The sequence below is a fragment of the Physeter macrocephalus genome, chromosome 4, assembly GCF_002837175.3.
Source record: "Physeter macrocephalus isolate SW-GA chromosome 4, ASM283717v5, whole genome shotgun sequence".
In the NCBI taxonomy this organism is placed as follows: domain Eukaryota; kingdom Metazoa; phylum Chordata; class Mammalia; order Artiodactyla; family Physeteridae; genus Physeter; species Physeter macrocephalus.
The window spans coordinates 58,477,052-58,502,735 of NC_041217.1; the positions used below are offsets into that span (position 1 = coordinate 58,477,052).

The 25,684-nt window shown below is 36.5% G+C and overlaps 1 protein-coding gene across 2 annotated transcripts in view; it reads left to right on the top strand.

The window, feature by feature from the left end:
- Positions 1-25,684, top strand: part of RGS7 (regulator of G protein signaling 7) — a 663,829-nt gene that overhangs the window by 617,217 nt on the left and 20,928 nt on the right. For both annotated transcript variants that reach the window (XM_024133721.2, XM_055084226.1), the window contains 6 exons: positions 9,528-9,602; positions 14,424-14,522; positions 15,935-15,996; positions 17,004-17,114; positions 18,356-18,481; positions 23,569-23,755. In XM_024133721.2, coding sequence (XP_023989489.1) covers positions 9,528-9,602; positions 14,424-14,522; positions 15,935-15,996; positions 17,004-17,114; positions 18,356-18,481; positions 23,569-23,755 — 660 coding nt within the window. The remainder of the gene's footprint in view (positions 1-9,527; positions 9,603-14,423; positions 14,523-15,934; positions 15,997-17,003; positions 17,115-18,355; positions 18,482-23,568; positions 23,756-25,684) is intronic.

Here is a 25,684-nt window from a genome sequence, read left to right on the forward strand (position 1 = left end):
TATTGTATTGTTGTAAACTTCCCTCTTAGAACTGCTCTTGCTGCATCCCATAGGTTTTGGGTCACAATATTTTTATTATCATTTGTTTCTATGTATTTTTTAATTTCCTCTTTGATTTCTTCAGTGATCTCTTGGTTATTTAGCAGTGTATTGTTTAACCTCCATGTGTTTGTGTTTTTTACAGTTTTTTTCCTGTAATTGATTTCTAATTCCATAGCATGTGGTCCGAAAAGATGCTTTGTATTATTTCAAATTTCTTAAAATTTCTGAGGCTTGATTTGTGACCCAAGACGTGATCTGTCCTGGAGAATGTTCTGTGTGCATTAGAGAAGAAAGTGTATTCTTCTACTTTCCGGTGATATGTCCTATGACTATCAATTAAATCTGTCTAGTTTATTGCATCATTTATTTATTTGTTTTAATAAATTTATTTATTTATTTTTTGGCTGCATTGCCGTGTGCAGGCTTTCTCTAGTTGCAGCGAGTTGGGGCTACTCTTCGTTGCGGTACACAGGCTCTAGGTGGCTTCTCTTGTTGCAGAGCATGGGCTCTAGGCACGCGTACTTCAATAGTTGTGGCACATGGTCTCAGTAGTTGTGGCTAATGGGCTCTAGAGTGAAGGCTCAGTAGTTGTGACACACAAGCTTAGTTGCTCCATGGCATGTGGGGTCTTCCCAGACCAGGGGTCAAACCTGTGGATTCTTAACCACTGTGCCACAAGGGAAGACCCTATTGTGTCGTTTAAAGCTTGTGTTTCCTTATTTATTTACCATCTAGATGATCTGTCCATTGGTGTAATTGGGATATTAAAGTCCCCCACTATTATTGTGTTACTGTTGATTTCCCCTTTTATGGTTGTTAGCATTTGCCTTATGTATTGAGGTGCTCCTATTTTGGGTGCATAAACATTTATAACTGTTATATCTTCTTCTGGGATTGATCCGTTGATCATTACATAGTGTCCTTCCTTATCTCTTGTAACAGATTTTATTTTTAAATTTTTATTTATTTATTTATTTTTCTGTGGTATGCGGGCCTCTCACTGTTGTGGCCTCTCCCACTGCGGAGCACAGGCTCCGGACGCATAGGCTCAGTGGCCATGGCTCACGTGCCCAGGTGCTCCACGGCATGTGGGATCTTCCCAGACCAGGGCACGAACCCGTGTCCCCTGCATTGGCAGGTGGATTCTCAACCACTGCGCCACCAGGGAAGCCCCAGATTTTATTTTAAAGTGTACTTTATCTGATATGAGTATTGCTACTCCAGTTTTCTTTTGATTTTCATTTTCATGAAATATTTTTTTCCATCCCTTTACTTTCAGTCTTATGTATCCCTAGGTCTGAAGTGGGTCTTTTGTAGACAGCATATATATGGGCCTTGTTTTTGTATCCATTCAGCTAGTCTGTGTCTTTTGGTTGGAGCATTTAATCCATTTTCATTCAGGGTAATTATCAATATGTATGTTCCTATTACCATTTTCTTAATTGTTTGGGTTTGTTATTGTAGGTCTTTTCCTTCTCTTGTGTTTCCTGCCTAGAGAAGTTCCTTTAGCATTTGTTGTAAAGCTGGTTTGTTGGTGCGGAATTCTCATAGTTTTGTTTCTCTGTGAAGCTTTTGATCTTTCTGTTGTATATGAATGAGATCCTTGCTGGGTAGAGTGATCTTTGTTGTAGGATTTTCCCTTTCAACACTTTAAATATACCCTGCCACTCCCTTCTGGCCTGCAGAGTTTCTGCTGAAAGATCGGCTGCTAACCTTATGGGGATTTCCCTTATTTGTTATTTGTTGCTTTTCCCTTGCTGCTTTTAATATTTTTTCTTTGAATTTAATTTTTGTTAGTTTGATTACTATGTGTCTTGGTGTGGGTCTCCTCAGGTTTATCCTGTATGGGACTCTCTGCACTTCTTGGACTTGGGTGACTATTTCCTTTCCCAAGTTAGGGAATTTTTCAACTATGACGTCTTCAAATATTTTTTCATGCCCTTTCTCTTTCTCTTCTTCTTCTGGGACCCCTATAATTTGAATGTTGATGTTTAATGTTGTCCCACATGTCTCTGAGACTGTCCTCAATCCTTTTCATTCTTTTTTCTTTATTCTGTTCCTCAGCAGTTATTTCACCAATATATCTTCTGGCTCACTTATTTGTTCTTCTGCCTCAGTTATTCTACTATTGATTCCTTCTAGTGTACTTTTCATTTCAGTTATTGTGTTGTTCATCTCTGTTTGTTTGTTATTTAGTTCTTCTAGATCTTTGTCAACATTTCTTATATTTTCTCGATCCGTGCCTGCATTCTATTTCCGAGATTTTGGATCATCTTTACTATCATTACTCTGAATTCTTTTTCAGGTAGCTTGTCTATTTCCTCTTCATTTATTTGGTCTTTTGGGGTTTTACCTTGCTCCTTCATCTGTAACATATGTTTTTGTCATCTCATTTTCTTTGATGGGTGGGGCTATGTTCCTGTCTTAGATCTGTTTAAGCAGTTGGGTAGAGCCGGGTCTTGGTACTGAGATGATGACTTCCAAGAGATCTCACTTTGATTAATATTCCCTGGGGTCTGAGGTTCTTTGTTAGTCCAGTGGTTTGGACTTGGTGCTCCCACCACAGGAGCTCAGGCTCAACCCCCAGCTTGTGAACCACGATCCTACAAGCCTTGTGGCACAGCCAAAAAAAAAAAAAGGAGCATAACAGTAACAAAGAATAAAAAATAAAATTAATAAAGTAAAAAATATATTTAAAAAAATATATAAATGAAACAATAGCAAGGTAAAACAGAACCACAATAGAAAAAAAGAAGCCAGAAAAGGCCTTGGCTGTGGGGGGTGGGGCTTAGGCAGGGGAGGGGCCTAGGCTCAGGACACTCAGTTGGAAAATGCCCTGGGGGTGGGGCTGGGGCAGGGAGGGGCTTAGTCTGGGGGCCAGCAGGCCTAGGCTCAGGACCCTGAAAATGCCCTGGGGGTGTTGGGTGGTAGATTTTAGGCTCTGCTCAGCTGGGGGGTCCTCAGGGTGTGGAGGATCAGGCCCAGTACCCAAGCAGGCTCCATGGGTCCCAGTTGGGCAGGGGAAACACTGGCCACATTCCCTTCCAAGCCTCTGATCCCCCAAGGTTTTCTCTCCATCCCTGTTGATTCCCTCATGGTGAGTGGTCCCCTCCGAGTGTGGGAACCCCTCCCATTCCCCAGCCACCCCTCAGGGTACTGGTCCCATTCTGCCTACACTTCTCCTTCCCCCTTGCTCTCCCCCATGTCCTATCTTGTCACTTGGGGGTTCCTCTTGTCCCCTTAGGTGTCCAAGGTCCCCAACCAGTGCCTGGTAGGTGCCCTAGTTGTGAGGAGATGCAAACTCCACGTACTCCTACTCTGCCATCTTAACTGTGCTCCCAGAAATTTTTAATTTTATTGACGTTCAATTGATCAATTATTTCTTTCATGGATTGTGCCTTTGCTGATGTATTTATAAAGTCATCATCAAACCCATCATCACCTAGATTTTCTTCTATGTTATCTTCTAGGAGTTTTATAGTTTAGCATTTTACATTTAGGTCCATTTTTGTGAAAGACATAAAGCTTGAGTGAGCTTTTAAAAATCTAAAGCATACCAAGTCACTTTCATGTTTAAAACCTCCAATGACTTCCACTTGTGTTTAGAACTGAACCAAAGATTTTACCATGGTCTATAATTTCTACCTAGCTTAACCACTTTCCACAACTCCAAAGTGTCATGGTAGATTTCCCTCCCCTGTGCTACAGCAGACTTCCTTGTGCCTCTTGACATGTGGAATTCATTCATAAAATACATTGAAGTAGGATTACTTAATTAAGAATCTATAGCCAACAAATAAGATTGAGTAGGAATCAAATGAGTAAATATTATAGAGGAACATGAATGGAAGGAATTCCAGGGTAATTGCCACAAACAACTTCTTTCAGTTTGTGTTTAGCATTTAGTAAATGGGTGGGTCAGCAAGCCTGAAAGAATCAGAAGCTAAATCAATTGGCAAGTGCCCAAAACATAAAGAAAAGCTTGAACTGACTCTTTAAAAAAATATTCTGAGGTTAAACACTTCAAAAATCTAGAATTACTTTGTATAAGAGTAAGGGATCATTTTAATTGAGGTACAATACATTGCAAATTGAATTTTTAAAACTGGTACAGTGTTTCAGAAGGACAAATCATTTTCAATGATTTAATTGTATTTGAACCAATAATTAAATATATTCAAAATTTTAATTTTCCCAGAGTCATGTCTGATTTTTAAATTTCCAGGAATATGTGTATCCCTTCCTGTCAGCTCTCTATGCCACCTCATTCTTAAATCTCCACTTATTTGTCACTTAGGACATTGTTTTGCCCAGTTACACATCAGCTACAGTTGACTGAATTTAAAGAGAGTTGTTCTCCATTGCTATTAATAGTGCTGCTCTTCACCAAGGATTCTTAAGATATCCTAAGTTATCCTGAAAACAAGTGTGCCTTCCACTACAACTAATAAAAATGCATTATTTCATGAGAGGAAATAAATGATTTTTAGATACTTTTAAATAAAATATAAATAATTAAAGCAAGAATCCCAGCTTCTGTTTTGCAACTCATTAAGACACTTAAATGAATGCTATGGCAGTAATATTTCTCAATATTATGATCATTTTGCCCCTTCAGGAATGGATTCCAAGACATTAAATTCTACTTTTAATAAATAGTATTATAGTAATGTTACAGCACAGCTTAGTTCTGTTTAAAATAAATTCATCCTTGAATTACTAGAAATAATGTATGCTTCTTTTCTAGGCCAATGTAAATACAACTTTATTATTCCTTAAATCCAACAATACTGTGTACTTAATATTATATATGTAAAATAGTACATATTTGAACATTTTTACTGAGTGCCTACTTGATAATGGTAACATTATTTATATATTATTGGGAAGATATGTTTTGTAGTTCAGAAAAACAATTTATGCATAACATTTCAAGTGGATCTGCTGGCAGCTAGTGGTATATATTATATATGCTTCAAAAAGATAACTGCCTTTTTAAAATACCAAGGCCAACAAGGTCTTATTGGGATTAAAATTGCTTAAAAGCAAAATTTTTAAAAATATTTATCTGCCATATTGGTGAGGACAAACAGAATGTACATAAGAATGGATGTCTGAAATGTTCTGTTGTTGTGTAATGCCCTCTGCCAACTTCTGTCCAGTCCTTATGCTCCTACATTGCAATGATTCATCTGTCTGGCATCCTTATTATATTAACAGAATATTGAGGTATGGTCATAACTTCATTTTTTTTTATTTTTTTTTATTTTTTTTTTTATTTTTTGTGGTATGCGGGCCTCCCCCTGTTGTGGCCTCTCCTGCTGCGGAGCACAGGCTCCGGACGCGCAGGCCCAGCGACCATGGCCCACAGGCCCAGCCGCTCCGCGGCATGTGGGATCCTCCCAGACCGGGGCGCGAACCCAGTTCCCCTGCATCGGCAGGCGGACGCGCAGCCACTGCACCACCAGGGAAGCCCCATAACTTCATTTTTATATCTTACCATTTATCACTAGATCTGACAATTAGATACAGAAATAAATTTTCTTAAAATTATTTTAAAATTCCCCCCAAAAATGTATTGTTGTATTTCATTCACCACACTGCCTGATTTCTGAAAGGAGTTATTTTGCAAGTATCAACACGAGGTCATGACCTTAATTATTCAGAAATATACTAGGCGACTTTGGGCATCTAAGCTTTTTTAATATTTAAGAATCCCCTATTTAACTTAGGTACCAGAGATCTGTCTAAGCATTAGCTGTCCTAAGAGGCTCTTTAGAAATGAAATGAAGCTGGAAATTCACTGAGACATGCATCCCAGGTCCAGTTTATTATTTTAACCATTTTGCCATTTGCAAAAAATTTTGAACTGGCATATTTCATTAGCCTGGAATGGGAGCAGAGTTATGGGACATTACCTCAGGGTTCAGTCTTCTAATAATGTTTACTTTTAGGATCAATGCCTTCTTATTAATTTGCTGATTAATGGTGTTAAGAATTGGTTCAGATAGAATTTTAGATTTCTGCTAATGGCTCATTAACTAAATTTGAAAGGCCATACTCTTAACTCTGAAAATGAAAATTCTAATTCTTTTTGAGACTGCAGTCAGATACATTCTTAGGCAAGGAAAAAAAATCTTTCCTCTTCATGCCTTCAGTTTTTGACACAGTTTCTGGGGTCATTTGTCAATACCCATTTGGTATGACTTGGTATGAAGTATGATTGATTTAGAATTCTAGCTTATAACAGAAGGAGTTTTCACGTTCTATTAGTTCAGACTCCTCATGTGCATAAAGAAAATATATTTTCTGTATTTTTTATAATTGGCCAATTTTTCTCAGAAACCCATTTGAAAGATAGTTTTCAACGTGTGTGCTCTGCATGATACAATCATTTAAATCATCTGCTAGGAAACTTTTGGATAAGTGATCACACTTTCAATTTTTTTTCCACCTCTCCCTGCTGCTATGCAAGGTTGTTTTTGATAGCAGTTTGGGGTACAAATGTTTTATTTTTATATGATCTTCTGGCTTCTTTCTGATTTCTGCTTTAGCTAGGTCAGTGGAGTCTATTCCTAGGACTGCTATCATGGGGGTACCATCTCATCTCTGGGCACTCACTGCTGGAGTTTGTGTTCCAGACATTTGCTCCCAGTGTAAAACCCCTGCACACCTCGGCCTTGACCTCAACCTTAGGCTCCCATCCATGTGTTAGTCTTGTCAGAACTTCTGCCTCCTTTACTATTGAGGTATGCAACAAACTCTGGGTCTCTTGCCAACTCCAATTGTAAAGATTCATGTTGGCTGTGATGGCATGTGGTGATTCTTCTAGGTATATAAATGAGACTAGCTATAACACCCACACATTACAGGCTCCCTCATAATTGTCTGACCATTTCTATCACTCTTTTCTTTCCCCCTGGGGTTTCTTCTTTAGAGGAGGAAAACGAGGACACCTGTTTAGTGCTGCCTCTTACCTTTATTTCTCTTTTCCCCTGGTCACAGAGGGACATGCCTTCCTTTTCCTGTATATCATATCCTCATTTATCCCACTCCTTAACATATAGAAGAAAATCTCCTATGATCTATCTTGCCATGCTTGGTTCTTGATATATCGATGAGAGCTTAAAGAATTTCACTGCCTACACTTCCCTAATGAGCTTAGGGGTGGAAGGCTGCAAGAAAATGGAAATTGAATAGGAAATGAACACACATTGTTCATGTTTTAAAACATTATCTTTGTTACATCTAGATCAATGGTTATGACTCCTGGCTGCATATTAAAATCACCAGGTGGGGAGCAGTTGGTGGGAAGGCTAAAATATACTTATGCCTAGACCAGCCACAGAGAATTAAATCAGAATATCATATATTGATTAGCCTCATGCTGATAAAGTTTAAGTGAATTGCTCAGTGTCAGTTAGTAATAAGTCTCACCCAGGAGGGTGCTCTTCCTTCCTCCTGTACTTCCAAGCAGACCACGGTGCTAAACCAGCCATTTCTATTCTTAAATAGATATGCAAACCAAATTTATAGTTTATTTAATGTTTATAGGGCAGTGTATTATAGTATATATATTTCACATATAACCTACAAAGAAAAAAATGATTTCTTCATTTACTTCTTTATCCCTTACAGCATTATGGTGGAGTTTTATCACAGTAGTTGTACTATCAGGGGAGGGTTCTTTAAGGAAAATGTCCTATGTCCTCATTATACAAAGAACTAATCCCTATTGCTTACCAGTGCTTGTGGAGAACTTCTTATTTCCCTAATCACATCAGTGCTGCCTTTTGCCTTTCCCTCCACCCCGTCCCAACTCCTCAAAAGGATTTTTTCCACATTCATATTTTCTCTGGAGTCACTTTCAAGGATAACTGATTTTTTTTTTTTTTTTTTTTTTTTTTTTTGTGGTATGCGGGCCTCCCTCTGTTGTGGCCTCTCCCGTTGCGGAGCACAGGCTCCGGACGCGCAGGCTCAGCGGCCATGGCTCACGGGCCCAGCCGCTCTGCGGCACGTGGGATCCTCCCAGACCGGGGCGCGAACCCGGTTCCCCTGCATCGGCAGGCGGACGCGCAACCACTGCGCCACCAGGGAAGCCCCTAATGATCTTTCAATCTGTGAGGGAAAAAGAGAAATTGAGCAGAGATGTGCAATGAATAAATTTTACTAGTACCGGAGATCCTTACATCCTGTATCAAAACTTGAAAGTAAAGGAAACACAATCATGTAACTGCTAACTTCCAATCACTTCTAAAGGATAAATGATATCTGAGGACCTTTCTAGATTTAAGATCCCAAGTTTTTTTTGTTTTGCTTTGTGGTACGCGGGCCTCTCACTGTTGTGGCCTCTCCCGCTGGGGGGCACAGGCTCCGGACGCGCAGCCTCAGCGGCCATGGCTCACGGGCCCAGCCGCTCCGCGGCATGTGGGATCCTCCCGGACCGGGGCACGAACCCGCGTCCCCTGCATCGGCAGGCGGACTCGCAACCACTGCGCCACCAGGGAAACCCCCAAGTATTTTTCAGTCTCCTTTCTTCTGTTTCCTGATTCATATTTTCTCTCCACTACCTCCTCTCTCTTTCTATTCCTCTTCCTTTCTCCTCCTCCCTCTTCCTTTTTCCTCCTCCCTCTTCCTTTTTCTCTCTCTTTCTCTTTTCTTCCTTCCTCCCTCTTCCTCTCTTCTTCTCCAAATAAAAAAGAAGCTTTACAGCTCTTTGTTTCTTTGCAACAGAATGATAAATCTGGCAAAATGACACTTCTGTGGTTGTCAAAAAACAAGGAGCAGGCTGTCCACCCTTTTCCTCCAATCCACCCTGTTTTAAAGGGGTTCACCTGCCTGTGGGAAACAAAAAAGAAAGTCAGGAATTCCTGAGAAGAAGCATGGTATATTGATTCCCAGTTGCTTTCTTCACCTTCCTCATTTTAACCATTAACTCCATTGCACATTCTGTCTATAGAAAACAAATATTCCAAGTCACTGGATTTCATGAATCATTGTAGAAAAATTACTCTGGGATATGAGCTGGTTCAACTGAATGCCAGTGGGTTTCTAACTTAGGAGAAGCAAGCAGCCATCAGTGTCTTCGTCATCAGAGAGGGTGAACTCTGAGTCAAGTTGAATGCAGGTATCAGCTGGGGGTATCACCCCATTTAGTCTCTGGACACCCTTGCTCTAAATCTGTTGGGTTAGCAGCTACTAATAATACTAACACCCACTTTCACATGCAAATCTCTTGTATTTCTTTTTCCTGTTTCTCTGGGAGTTATTCTAGAATGGTATCTGAAGGCTTTTAAACTTGAGGAGTAAAAGAGTGCAAAGCATTTCATCACTGGCTACTGCTGAGAGAAGTGGCTGTGGCCATTTGAAAAGGGCAGCCAGGGACTTGTGTCATCACAGCATTTGCTCAGGTTCTGGAGAGTGAGTGCACTGATCAAAAACTTTACACCCAAAGATTCCTTTGTCTCTCTGTTTTCCATTTCTAGCCTGGATGCGTAAATACCACTGAAGTGGACATTAAGAAGTCATCCAGAATGAGAAATCCACACAAAACGCGAAAGGTAAAATTGACGTTTGTTGTGCTGATCTTGGTAATGTGTTGGACTGTTTAGAGGATGTCAAACACACAAAAAAACCCTTTTCTTCCATTTCATGAGTACCTTCTAGTATCTTCCCTGCTCTTCCTTGTTGCTTGACTGGAAGAAAATCTGGAAGTTCAAGCCCTGGACTTCTGTCAGTTCCTCTGTCCCCAGGAAATAGCCCCCATCCTGATTCTTAAGTGTGCCAAGGTCCCAAAGTGTGGGGGGTGGCTGTGAAAGGAAAAGGATGCTGAGAGAAGAGCCATTAACAGAAAAAGGTATCTCTTTCAGAGCCCAGGAAATGAGGAAAAGTAGGTAGAGATTATCTGAGAAAAAGTGGTACTCATGAGAGAAGGGCCTTGTTAGAGAAAAATATGAAGAAAAAAAGACATCATCATAAAGATGTTTAATTATAGATATCGTATGAGGACCATATTTTAACATCAGAATTTAATTTATAGTGACACAACTATAGAATAGTGGTTATAGGTTCAGGATCTCTTATGTGAGGAAGTATGTAACAAAAACAAAGTGCTATTCTGAATTCAATGACATTTAATATAATTGCTTGAAAACACATAGCAGAAGTATCTACATTTTTTTAAAGTAACACATACATGTAGAAGGCATTTTTATTTATTCCATAAAAAATGGTTGATGCACGTAAGAATGTCTGGCCTATAGCAATCACTTTGAGGACACAGCCGAAGGTCAGTGCCACTAGATCAAAGCATCCCACAAACTTCAAGACCTTCTCTTCCGTAGCTTTTTACTTATGCAGAATTTTCCAGGATATGTGTCCCAGCAGCAGGTACTAAACATTTTTTTTTGTAGTCTTATTTCTTAATGTCTTCTTCCATCCCAAGAAACATAGCATTATGTTCAAAGGCCCCAATACAGTCCAAGTACCTTTTCTTTCTTGTAAGACAGTTTATCTTGATGTTAGTATAAAGAAGCCACAGGAAAAGTGCCATAAAATCCATTCAGATGAGGTGCTCAAAAGCTTTTGCCCCTAGCATATCTCTGAGAAAAAGAGGCAAAGCCAGACCAAAGCAAGCCAATTGGCCCCTCTCTCTTATGATCAGCCCTACTCAGTTCCTCTCATCCTCTGCTCACAGCATGGCCTGAGTGTACCGGGACGAGCTTTGTGGAACCAAATTCAAAAATCTATCAGCTCTTCCAAAGTACATTAAGCCACTTCTCTCCACTTTCTGAATTTTGAAGAGTTCAGAATACATTACTTTGTGTCAAGTTTCCCCCAACAGACACCAAGTGAGCTATGCTCTGATTCAGAAGAAAAAGTATATGGATTGATGAGATAGAACTTAAAGATTAATAAAGTAATTGTTTACACTCTCCCTTTAGCACTATATTCAGTGATGATATCTTACCAGTGCGTCACATTGCATCATTCTTTTTGAAAATTTGGGAAGCATTAGTTTGCAGTGTTTATAGCTGTTTATACATGAAAATATTGGTATTTCTTTACTTCCATATGCAAAATGTGGAAATTTAAATTTTAATGTGTTATAAAATGGGATAAATTATTCATATCTTAGAGCAGCACAAAAGTGTTTTAAGTAAGAAGTACAATAAACTTGCAGGCAAGAGAAACTCTGCTCAAAATAGATAAAAGAGTGGAATAGTCTAAAACCTTGGGAGTAGGCCAGGGCAGAGCTAGCCCTGGATATTACTGGATGCAGGGACTCAGACACAGGCAGAGTGCTCTCTCATTCTTCTCTAGTCTCCTTTCTCTGCCCTCCGTCTGCACTGGCTTCCTCCACATGGCATCAGACATGGTCACAATCATTCTCCAGTTGAGCTGAGAATCCAAAGGAAAGAGAAATATTTCCTCCCTCATCACCAGTTAGAAAAATCCCAGAAATTCCACTCCACATAGAAAGGCATAAAAGCTTCCTGCACTCTTTAGTTCTTATTTTAAAGTCCCCTCCCCTTGACCAAAAAAAAAAAAAAAAAAGGTAGGAGAGAATTTTCTTAGATCTCTTCTGAAATGTAAGTGAAATCACATATGAACAGATTTAAGTAGAAAGTCAAATCTGTTTCATTTAATGAATAACCTATTCAGTATTCATTTGGATGATACTACATATGAAAAGTGCTGATCCAGGCACCATGGGGAATAAAAGCTATGTTAATCAAGTCAAAGCATCTTGGATTAGTGATTATCTTTGCTATTAAAATTCAAAATGGATCCCAATTAGTTAATTTGATTTTCCCCATCTGCAAATATTAAGACACTGAGAAAATTTTATTTATCTTTCTCTCTAGCCTTACCCACCCTGTGCCAAGATTTCTAATACATTGCATTTTTCTAAAAAATGCAAATGCTTTTACATTGCAAATGATCCTCATAACTTGTCAGCCAAAATAGGATCAATTTTCTTACCTCCTTTACCCGTAAATTAAGCCCTGAACATAAAATTGCATTATTCGTGGCTATTTTCACTCTAGCCAAGAATCAAAGTTAAAAGCTATCACTGGTCCCCAGAAAATGAAGCTATCTGGGTCCAGCTATCACTGGTCCCTGAATCATGAAAGGGAGAATTCATGATGTTTACTTACATGTAAGACTAAAAAGGAAACTTCACAGTTACCTCAGAGCCAGTGGCCAGGCTGCTGGAAGACTACTTGAAACAACACTGTCCAATGGCTTGGGTCTTATATAGAACTTCATGAAGACGATGTGAAATGCATGCATATTGAAATAATCATAGAAATGTAGAGCTAGAAGACAAGTTATGGATCATTTTACTTCTATGATGCCATAAATTGTGTTTTTTTTGTAGAAAATTTCTAGAAATCTTTTAAATTATTTTAAATATTAACCAAAAACTTACTGTTAGAACTGTCTTGTCTTAAAAGCATTTTTTTACATGAACTAGAGATTCTTATTAAAGAACTTTAAGTAATTAAACCAATGTAAGCAAGAATGGAAAGTTCACACCTTAGAATCTTTTTTATTTTCTTTATCAAAAATTAGCGTGAGATAACTGAAAAACTAGCAGACATTGGAAAGTACGATTGTTTCATTATTAGTGATCTTTCACTTGCTTAATTTTTAAATAGCCACCTCAGCCATTATTTCAGAGTTCAGAGGGTTATGTTATTTAATCAGCCTCAAAAGCAACTAGTAGTAGTTCATGCAGGCCTTTTCTATTTCTTCAGTGGAAATTAAGTCTCCTTTTGTTCTAGGCACTATGCTTTTGTCATTCTTTTCTTTCATGATATTTATCACAGTTTTAATCATGTTTGTTTGTGTGATTCTTGTGTAACCTTTAGGTTGTGAGTTCCAATGAAAGAGGAAGCATACCTATTTTTGTTTATGTCTATATCCCTAATGCTTAGCATTATATCCAGCATATAGTAGGTGTTCAATAAACATTGAATAAATGCCAAAAGGAAAGAAAAAGAAACAGTCCAATACATTTAGTTCAGTCCTGTTAATAATTAATTCACAGCATATGTGCTACTCCTTAGGTTGAAATGTATGCCCAGTAACAAGAATTGAGCTTCAAGAGACTGGGGCTATGGCAAAGGAGGGAAGATTGAAGGACCTACCAAAGATAGTCTGAAAACCAAGTCAAATATTTTAAAGATGGGCTAAGAGCAAAATAACGGGGAATCACAAGGAAAAAGGGCCCAGGTATAGAGCCAAAAAGTTAACATTAAGAGAAGGTGGAGTCCAAGTGAAAACAGGTCAGTTAACAAAACACATTTGAGTTTAGAGTTACTGGTAAGGTTGGTGATGGGCCTGAAAATTGGCTCTGTTAAGCACCTACCCTCTGCTGATTTCAATAGTTTATTTCCACTATTTGGTAACTTTAATTCTGTGGGGCTCATGAAACTTTATCATGTCCTCATCCTTCATCCTCATGTCCAAAGAAAAAGTGCTCAGTAGCTACATTAAGTTGTTTATTTTAAAGTAATAATACTTTGAATTTAAACAAAAGTTAATTTGGCCTCTTCCTTGAGTTAACATGTGAAATGTCTCACCTTCAGTTGGGAATGAATTTTTGTCCCTTTAAGTCCCCAGATCTTTATTTGTATATACTATGGGTCTTTCTCAAAATAGAGCATTCCTAAATAGCAGGTTTGACCTTTTGACAAAATAGTAAAGAAGCACTGGGACATTAAGAATTTCAAAGATGTGCAAAACCTTAGGGGTCACTGATGTTTGCAAATGGCACCCAATGGAACCAAATGACAAGGCCAGTATTGTAAGGTAAATAACCCAGTTTTGAGATGGAAAAGTAGGAACACTCTGGAGTGTCTTTATCATACCATCAGAGACCAAATCAGCAATGGAATTCTTAACTTAGTTTCTCTCCTTAGTACTGATTCCTTTCCTATGTAAAACAACTCAGATTATTTTTATGCTTTTTTGGCTTATTATATTTTTATTCTATTCTATATCCACCTCTATTTTATTCTGAAATCAATACATATTAGATGTTGTGTTGTGTTGTCATTCCCCAACTTAGTACTCTCAGCCCACCCCCACATTTTATCACACTAAGCTAGTTTTTTTCATATAATCAATTCTTCTGTCAGTTAATCTAACCACATATTTTTTTGCAAAAAGCTGTGCTTCTATTTTACATCCATATTTGTGATAGCATTTACGATAGCAGTGCCTTTTGAATTTTGATAAGAAGCTTAATCCAATATGCAGCAAAGCTTTGAGTTACCTTACTGGATATATAACACAAAACTACCTTTTAGAAAATCTGTGACTATAAATGGTATTTTGACCTAACATATTTTGTTTTTATTTTAATATAGTCTGTCTATGGTCTTCAAAATGATATTAGAAGTCACAGTCCTACCCACACACCCACACCAGAAACTAAACCTCCAACAGAAGATGAGTTACAACAACAGGTGAGTCAACTTATAATAATGGTTTACAGGGTACATGGGTTACAGCGTAGCAGGTATGAAGACCAGATGTTGATGTTAATAGTAGGTATTTTAAAAACTGATTTTTAGGATTGACTGTTTCATATAGATTTGTAGTGAAAAGGTGATTTTAAGATATGTAGTCGGGCTTCCCTGGTGGCGCAGTGGTTGAGAGTCCGCCTGCCGATGCTAGGGGACACGGGTTCGTGCCCCGGTCTGGGAAGATCCCACATGCCGCGGAGCGGCTGGGCCCGTGAGCCGTGGCCGCTGAGCCTGCGCGTCCGGAGCCTGTGCTCCGCAACGGGAGAGGCCACAACAGTGAGAGACCCACGTACGGCAAAAAAAAAAAAGATATGTAATCACTTGAAAATGTATCAGTATATGGAGATAGTTTTCAAAACTCTTCACTCTTTAATTCCCCATATCCTTTTTCCTCTAACCAATTTTTTTAAATTACACACACTGATTTATAGGTGCCTCCATTATTAAGAGTTATTTTATACTCCAGAATTCTGTCTTAAAGAATGAGAAGACAAGAGGTAGGTGACATTAGGTCATGTGTTTTCCACCTCCAGTCATATGACATGATCTTCACAAGAGTGCTTAATCTTGTTTCTGCAGTACTAATATCTATAAGCCTCTTGAAGTTTTCCCTCATTAGCACTGACGAACAGTCATAGTATGTATTGTTTCTTGTTTCATACATTGATCAATAGCGTTGGCGCCAAGTAATATTTCAAAGCGAACACCAAGGGTCTCATATCAAATCATAGTTAAATCTCTTGGTTAGTTAAGTCATGGGACTTTTTCTCATTTTCCCCTAATATGGTTTAACATGGTTTATCAATTGTGTAATACATACTTTTTCTACTATATTTATAGTCACCATGAAGGAAAAGTAATTCAGAGTTTTAAATTTTCCACATGCTATTATGTCCATGTGAGAATTTGTCCTGAAATGTTGATAAAATTATTCTTAAAACAAATATCACTGATGCTTTTGTTGGGTTAGTATTAGGAAGTAGGGTTTATTTTGAAATTATAGTAATGAATAACAAACACATTTATTTTCTGAATTTAATGTTTGAGGGAGAAATGATTCTGATTTGGATAAATGCTAAAATTTCTACAACACTTTTAAAATAAAGTTACATTTTGTTAAAGCAGGCAGAATGTTCAAATTCATTCCTGTTCTAAAGCAATACTGGTTATGTTTACATTCAAACAGAGTTTAATTTTTTGTTAACTCTTTTAAAGCCCTCATGTTTGATTTTTTCTACAGATTTTGAAATTTTACTGGTTGAGAACATATTCTTGTTTAGAATTGTTCAGTCTATCAGAATTTAGAGTTGAAAATTGTGAGACTGTAACTACTTCTTTATCTCTTTTTTCAGATAAAGTATTGGCAAATACAGTTAGATAGACATCGATTAAAAATGTCAAAAGTTGCTGATAGGTAAGTATTGCAAGACACCCATATAAATAAAAAAATTTTCATATGACAATTAAATGGGCTCAATATGGTAAGAGAACTGGTGGGAGGAGAATTGTTATAAATAATTGGAGCCCTGTAAGAAATATTATTTTCCATTTCCTTTTTGAACATGGAAAACTTTCAAAGAGCTCTTTTGTTGTACTTCAAATGACAGCATAATCATTATTATCTTAGGTCTCTAGAGGTCCAGTCTTTGTGCAACCAGAATCAAATACAGAAGATAATTCCAAGGAGTTGAATCTTTTCTCTCCTGCTAGGAGAAATGAAACTTTCAATTTATTAAGTTACCTTTTGGCAACTTAGAAGCTCTCTGTAAATTCTTCTTAACATTCACACTACTCAGTTATTTTATGACTTCAGAATTTGAATTAAACTCAGATTTTATATATTTTCCTATTTTTCATTTAAATCTGTTTTTAAGGCATTCATGTTCTTCACTTTGGGGCATTGCCAAATCTTACCTCTCCAACTTTTTTCCTCTCCTTTTTCCCTTTAGTTCTTTTTTAGATACAGATTTTTTTTTTCAAAAACTTGTTGTCAGTGATTCCCCCTTTACCTAATTCCTGTAAATACTTTGGACAAAAAATTTCCATTTAATCCCTTCTCCAAGTTGAGCTAAACTTCTCTGTTGTGCTGTGGGTGGGCTAGTTGACCAAGGATTGGAACTGACCTTTAACACTTCCTTTTACACAGTGACCTCTTCCATTTTGCCTCATTTTAATGGAGGGATATTAATTCATATTGCTTAGGCATGGGGAGAGATGGAATCCTTAGCCAGATTTGTCTTCCAAGAAGCACAACAAGTTGATGCATTAAAGTTATTGAAGCATGAAAACTGCTATTGGATTTCATTCTATAAACAAGCAAGGATTCCTTGGCCAGATGTTTTTATATTGTGTCCCTTACAAAGATCAGATAAAACCTCAGCCAGAAAACTAAGGAAAATGAAAATGTTTCTTTCTCTCGAGTCTGCTAAGTTACACGGAACAGTATGTAGAATATGACCCATTTCTTGTGCCACCTGACCCTTCTAACCCATGGTTGTCTGACGATACTACCTTCTGGGAACTTGAAGCAAGGTAAGTGACATTTTCTCTTCCTTCCAAATATTTCACTTATTTCAGGGTTTGAGTGAAATAGGAAGAATCTTATGGCTGACTAATTGTAAAAGTAATTTTACTCTGTGTCTACATTAGCCATGATATAAAGCTCTTGTTCAAGGTAATGGTTTTTGAAGTTAGATGTTTGCATTTATATTAGATTTGCATTTCCAGTAAGAATGGCACAAAAAATTAGAGGTGCAAACGTTTCAAGGAAGACTAGTCAGAGTTAGGGTCTTTAGTTCTTAAAATTTAGCTCATTGTTTTTAGCTTCCTTGAAAATCTGCATAGCCACAAAAGCCCATCTATTCAAGTAAAATGAATGCTACATCCATAGTTACTTAAGCCCAATACAAGTATGCCTTTATAAATTCAATTTTAAAACAAAATGAATTTACCATAAACACTCTAAGAGAAACTGACAAGAGTCTGACTTCTTAAGAAAAGCAAAGCACAGTTTAAGACTCCCTGGTTTCTTTCATCAGCTATATAAGGGAAGAATTATATCATCAATCTTGATGGAGTCATAAAAAGATCATTGCATACCCCTTTACAGAGTGAGGATTTAGTATTCTGTAGCACTCGTCTAGATTGCATTTATGGACCTTCTCTTCCATCCAGTGGTTCTTAAATGCTTGACAAGTACAGATGTCTTCATCCGTTAAATTCTAGATTTTATACATATGAAAGTTGGAACCCCAAAATGTTGTGACTCAACCAGGACTAGGTCACACATTTAATCAACAGCAGAGTCATAAACCAGGATTTAAGTCTTTTGAGTCTCAATGTATTTTCCTCAAATACAATCTGCCACCATGAAACTTCATTGTGTAGTGGTTAAGAAATTGAGCTCTGGGTTCAGAATGTCTGGAATATTACCTGTTAAACATTGGCAAGTTATAACACTCTTTCTGCCTCAATTTCTTCATTTCTAAAACAAGAATTATAATAGTATATGTCTCATAAAGTTGTTGAAAAATCTAAAAGAGAGAATCCATCTCTTTGCATCTAATGCTTAATAAATGTTATACTTTATTATTAATGCCTAACTTTCATCTCATGATAATTTCATGCAGATCCATCAATCAGAGATTTTTTTTCTGAAAAATATGTTAAAGATGGGAAATTAAAGGCATATATGATTTTGAGGGGAAATATAATAGCAGAAGATAGAATTTGTATTGAAAGGAATATATTTGGCTTTGTTTTATCTTCTACAGCAAAGAACCAAGCCAACAGAGGGTAAAACGATGGGGTTTTGGCATGGATGAAGCACTGAAAGATCCAGTTGGGAGAGAACAGTTCCTTAAATTTCTGGAGTCAGAATTCAGCTCAGAAAACTTACGGTAAACCTTGTTGTTTGAATCTTGTACTATATGCAAGAGAGACCTACCTGTGATGAGTCTGGTTATTTTGCACTTGATAGACCAGTTACTATCCCACCAACATCATGATGATGATATGGGCCCATTGAATTTTTACCTCCTGATGGAAGAAGAAAAGGTAATGAAGGCAAAGCACTTTGTCCAACATTATCACTTCCTCATAAAGGTTTATTTTACACTGTCTCCTGATCGTTTAACTATGTAAATATGTTGCATTTGAAATGGCCTGCATAAAGAAGAGTAACACTTAGACTAGTATTTGGCAAAGTGTGGAATCATTGATAATATTTATGCAGTTTAATTAAAATATCACCTATTTATCAATATTGGTCTTCTTTGTATGTTGCATCTCAAGTAAGATCTAGAAAAAGAGATTGAGTGCTTCTATAAAACTTGAAACAGAACTACGGAGTACATTTACTTTGTACACTTAAATGAGCCTCAGGGCAGTTGAGAGCAGCACCTCACTGAGCCCTGCTGGAGGGGTGTGCATCCTTCCCATCTGTTGTAAACAGCATCCTTACATATTTTTGAAACTTTTCTGACTTGAGGCACCTGGAAATTGAATTTTTAAATGTGAGACATTGGAATAGATTTTAATGGCTCTAAGGTCACTGAAGTGAGTGATAACTTTCCACTACATAAAATGGTTTTTCTACAAGCTCTTTCATTCATTATTCATTTGAAACTTACTCTAATTTACTTTCCCATGCCTTATGCAGTCCTGTGAAATTCATTTACAGAAAGGCATCAGCATTCATTTATTTTGACTGGAACTAAGCAGCTCCAGAAATGTCACATTCTTTTCAGGAGATTTAACACATACCAATACCAAACCATTCAGAAATACATAGAATTTTGACAGATGTCCCATGGATTAAGCAAGTTGACCACAGACAGAGTCTGGAGGGATTTAATTATATGTGCATGCCTGTCATGGATTGTTGGGATGCAGCTTCCTATTCTCGTTCAAGTTTATGAGAATACTTGTTGACAGGGCTTTCACAAGGTCTGCAGTTGCTAAGGATTTTTATTGGACCTACTAAATAACATTTTCTATCCTGAGGTCACATGATCAATTATTGAGTACAAGAATGCATAAAAATAAAGCAGAGATAGTCTATTTTTAGCCTTTTAGTGGATGGGGAGGTGGAGTTTCCTCTAATTCTCTAAGTTTTTGAAAAAATGCTGACATCATGGGTTTCATGATGAAGAAATAAATAAGCAGTGCCCCACCAGTATCACCTAATCAAATAAACATCCTTCCTGCTCTTATTAAAAGTACAGCCTAGTGGTGAATACAGGGAAGAAAACAGATCACAACACAAAATCATGGGTGTTAGATCAGAGAAATACAGAGGAATGGCAAACCTAGAGGTGGAGATCAGTAAAGGCATCCTAAGGGAAACAGCTTCTAGGCTTGGATGACAAGGAGATAACCAGGCAAAAAAGGAAGAGAGAAGTTTGGGGCAAAAGGAATAGCGTGTGCAAACTCTGTTTCATGAATGAAATTGAATCACTGCTATTTTCTTAATCCATGCCTTAACTATTTCTTATCTCAGTAATTCTATGCCACACTAGATTGCTTGATAAGTAATTACATATAAGTAATATTACATATTTCATTGTGTGAAAATGTATAAATATCATCCAAAAGGCTTTCTGTCCTATATTTTAAAAATACAGAATAGTTAATTTGAAGTAGTCTCAGCCCTAGTTCTATAGGGCTTGGATATTTAATATTTTTATGGAAGAAACGTTTAGTTCTGGAAAAGGTAAATGCTTGCATATATTTTTGCAGTCTAGGATCTCCCTTACTTCATTTCTTCCTTTAATTTACATGGCCACATGTATATGTCTTTTTCTGCTGTGTTAGGAAAACAGGGGCTGGATATCCCAAGAATCAGAGGTTATATAAAAATATTGCAAATTGACAGCAGACATAAATATCTACCAAATGCTATCTTAAATTTTGGTCTAAACTGATCATTTGGAAAGAGATTTATTATAAGTGTTTAATTAGAGCAATTTCTTAAATCTGAACTAAATTGCTTTTAGAGTCCTTTATCTTTGTAAGCATTGTAAATGCTAATAAATCCTGTTAATTTTTTTTACTGCATGTTATGTTGAAATAAAAACAAAGTAAAATTTAAAAAAGAAATATTATATATTTTATATATAGTCACATATATATTTCTTGAGTATATACTATAAGCTTGTTATATGTTTCCATATTAAGGATTGATAAATATAGATATAATTCTTTAATACCTTCTATATGCCATAATATGCTTTATGTTCACTACTTTTATAAGTATGCCATGCTGTATTTTGTATTTATTATTTCTGATTATCATTCATCTAATCATAACTTCAAAAATGAAATGTAAATATTTTTGCCCCATTTTACAGGCAAGCAAAATATGACTGGAAGAATTAAGCATCTTTCAGAATCAGATTACTAATAATTGGCATCCTAGGCTTTCCAATACCAAACTACTGTCCACTGCTCCCCCAACCTAAACCCCCTGCTTCTGCCTAGGTATCTGGTGTCACAGACCAAGGGAGACGAAACAGTCAAGTTAGCCAGCAGGGCTAATTACACCTAAATAAGTCTCAATGCATCTTATTTAGCATCTGCTATTTAGGGAAGTGTGGCACTCATATGAGCATTTTCTTCTAGTATTGAGACAGAAACAATAGTCAAGAAAAACTGCTTATTAATAAGTACTTATTCCTCAAATATAACTTCTGCTCTCCCTTGGTGTATTTTTGCTCATTCCTTTTTCAGGTAAAGCAGAGTAAGTACTAAGTAAATGTAATAATATGAATGTTATATGAGTGCCTAAAAATATGTCAAGCACTTCAAAAGTGCCCTTTACATAATTTATCTCATTTAATCTAATGGAAACCCAGTGAGATAGGCATTAGCATTCCATTTTACTGATGACAAAATCAAGGCTCAAAGATTATAAGATAATTCCTCAGAGTCCAGCTACCATATAATAAGGGGCTATAATAAATAGCCAGTGCCCTTTACCTTCTACTAAATTATTACAATGACTATGCTGAGGATAAGAAAGGCAGTGATGCTTTTAAGGAGGCATTCAAGAGAGCGGTTTTGAGCATGTCATCTGCTGCAGATCTGGGGGCAAACCATAGCTGTGGCACTCACAGTGGGTAACTTAAATAAGTGACCTATCCTTCATCTCTTCAGTTTTCTCTAAAGTGGGGGAAATATTAACACATACTCTATAAAGTTGTAGGGATTGCATGAATTAATATAGCTAAATCACTTAGAATAGTGCCTGCACTTACTTATCAGTGTAGGTGCTGTTAGTATTACTTCCTCAACCCTTTGATATTTCATCCGTAATTTCAAGCCTATTTAAGATGTCACTGCATCTGTACATCCTTCCTAGAACTCCCTTTTCCAACCTAGTACTTGCCCCAGCAGAGAGGCTCCTTCCTGCTCTGCATTCCCAGACTGTCTGGTTTGTGCTATTCCTTGAGAATCTCTCATGTGCTTCCATTATTATTATTATTCCATTATTATTATTATTATTATGGCCATTTGAATGGTGTATCTTTGCTAGTTCAAGGACAAAGACATTCTTTTTATCTATGTGTTCAAAGAGTGCTGAAATGAACCTGAATGAGCATGAATTATAACACTTATGCTCCCTCAGATTATACCTAGCATTCCTATTAGATTGCACAGTGTCAGAATCTGTATTTTAAAAGGAAATGGTCTTGACCTTTCCCTTCTGAAAGCAACCCATGGTAGTTTCATGTTTAAAGCATTGTTCATGTTGGATTATCTACTGTTATCTATCTACAGGAAAATGGTATCTAGAACCTGGACAATTACTAGGTTGAGTAATATTTGATATTCTAATTGTAGCTCAACTACTTTATTACTTATTTTTGAACTTTCATTAATCTGCAAGTTAAAACGTAATAGTTATGAAGGTACTGCTTATCCCCTTCTACCTTTCTTAAGACTCTGTAGCTTGTAGTGACCTTCATCTCTGTGGTCATTTTTCCATTTCATGATCACATCTGGCCCCTGTTGAGGATAACATAGATCTAGTACTTCCTTTTTCAAGTATCTAGTTTTAATTTAAAACACTATATGATGTGTTATATACATATTCATTTTGTCATCATTTCTAGGTCTAACCAAAAAGACATAATATAGAGCAAAATTTTTAAAAATGAAACCCATTAATAGAAAGTGACTTCTTATTAGACTTTGCTATTTGCTTTTATCAAGCAAAACATGTTCTGGTGTTCTTTCCTTTCAGAATATACTATATTCTATACAGGAGCATATAAAATATATTTTTATCTTTAGCAGTGAGTCAGTATTATTTTTTTCCAGAACTTCTGAATTGCTATAATGCTTCTGCACATTTAAGCCTTTTGAACAATTACATGTGAAAGCTTGCTGCTTCTGTCATTTCATAACTCCCTGAATTAAATTGCCTAAAATTAGTTACTTGCCCTGATTTCTCCAGCTGGGGCATTTTCTAATCTGTGTCCAGGCCTCTTTTAATTCCAGTAAAGCTTCACTGTAATTCCCTTACCTGGTAAAGAAGAAAATCCTCTCCATACTAACCCTCATTGCTCAAATGGACAAAAGATCCAAAAGATAGAGTATGTGGCATACTTTATCCCCCCTAATCAGATGATCCACGTCACTCACCTTAATGCCCTTCAAACTCCTCTTCCTTTCTAATAAATGGTTCTTTAGCAGTGCTCCTTTGTTTCAGTAAAATTTAAGGTTGTATAGAATCAGGACCCTGGCAGATCTGTTTTTAACAGAGAACATCAAAAAGAGATAGTTTTCAAGATTTCTTTTCTCCAAATGTTATATCTTTGAATACAACTAATTAAAAAAAATGGTAAAGGCCTGTTTCTGGAAGGCCTCAGAGAAAATGAGTTCATTATTATGCTTCATTGTGAATTGTATGATAGGTCAATATTTTAAGAATTTTCAGATTATGAGGCATTGGAGTAAATGCTTGGTGTCACATTTTACATAGATTCTGGCTAGCAGTGGAGGACCTGAAGAAAAGGCCTATTAGAGAAGTCCCCTCTCGAGTTCAGGAAATATGGCAAGAATTTCTGGCTCCAGGAGCCCCCAGTGCTATTAACTTGGATTCTAAGAGCTATGACAAAACCACACAGAATGTGAAGGAGCCTGGACGATACACATTCGAAGATGCTCAGGTTGGTACATGGATGGGCCTCACATTGCATCACAGATGTTCTCCTGAGAAGTTGAAAGTTGGGGTACTTTTGTTTTATTTTCATTGTAATTGGCAGCTATATCTAATATTTTCAATTTAGGTAACTGTATGTAAAATAACTAATTGATCTATAAGAGAACAGAGATGCTTTAAAATGAGTTTTTAAAGCCTGGGAATTTTTGTAAATTTGAATGTTTTTACATGAAAATTTCTTGAAGGGAAATATTTTAAATATTTGAAAACTTTTTACTTTATTTTCTACTTTGTCACCTCAGTAACGTGTATTTGAACTCTTTAACTTGTCTTCCAATGAGGAGATTCTAAGATTCTGACATTCCTAAATAATTTATTATTATGGATAGTCAGAACTAAACTAAATTAGCTTGAAGTTATGTAAAACTCAAACCACTTTTGTCTCTGATGATAAAATGAAATAGTAAATTTATTATTTTTCCAAGTTAATTTTTTAGTCTACCAAATGAAGAAAAAAGGAAATTGATATTAATATTAACATCCTAAGACAAATTTTTATGTGTCTTTTCTTTTTTCTCAAACTGGGTGTAATTGCCCCCTTAGAAGCAATTTGAATTTCTACTTTTTCTAAAAAAATATTGTGCTCAATAGGAAAAATAAACATGAAATGAGAGGATATTATTTCCTAATGATATGTTGAAGTTGGTTTTTAAACCAGAACATGCATGCTTTATAATTTCTTAAAACCTCTTTTAGAGAAGAATGTTGGCTCTAGAAAGTATCTTGTTTTTTAAATAACTACATTACTAAATAAAATATAGAAGATGAAGAATAAGGTACACAAATTTCCTTTCTTATTTTTACTCTTGGTAGAAAATATGTTTATCCTTGGCTTTGGTTTAAAAAGAAATGAGCCACTGTGCAGAAAACTAACACAGGTTGAAACAGCCAGCCAAAAACCCATTCATTCACCCTGGCTCTGCCATGGTCTTCTACGTGGAAATAATTACATTCTATGGAGACACATGAGAGAGAGCAGTATGAAAATTCTGGTTCTGTTGCTTACTTCTCTGCTGGTTTTTCTTTCTTGCAGTTCAAGATAAACTTTCAAGCATTTTTCTGGAGCCAACAGCGTGTATAATATTTGAAATTACCTTCCCAAAATCTTAATATTAAAAAGAACATTTCTTTGTTATCTGTGTCATTGAAGAATATTCTTGTTTATTGGGTCTTCAATAAAAGGAAAAGGCATGATTTTCTATAGAAAACACTACTACCTGACCATAGGCTTCTTTTTTCAATCAACCTCAGACATTTAATTCCAGTTTTTTGTAGGCTTTTAAACCATATATTCAAAAATATAATAATAGAATTTCATGCTGTTGTTTAAGAAGAGATGCAGTGTAATAAGAAAGCAGATTCTGGAGACAAATTGCCTGGGTCTTAGTCTGAGCTTTGCTCTGTGACCTATTGCAAGTACTTCACTTCTTCATGCTTCAGTTTCTTCATATTTAAAATAGATATAAAAATGGTTACCAACCTTGTTGAGGTTTTGTGAGGATATAATTAACTAATATAGGCAAGCACTTAGAAGTGTACCTGGCATATACTCAAGCATATTTGAGCACTTACTATGCATACCCTTATACTTCGCTAAACATTTATCATTCCCCTAATCCTGACAATAACTCTATTTTATAGATTAGAAAATTTAGACTCAGAGAAATGAATAAAGTGGTCAAAATTTACATTTTGTAAGTGGTAGATCTTGAGCAAGATAACATCTGAATCCCAAAATGATTGACTTCTAAATAAGACATTTCCTCATTTTTCCAACAACAAATTCTGATACAATTCCAAATGTACCATACTTTTGGAGCTGAACCTTAGACTAGATATTGAGACTTAATCCAGAATGTCTTTAAGTGGATTCACT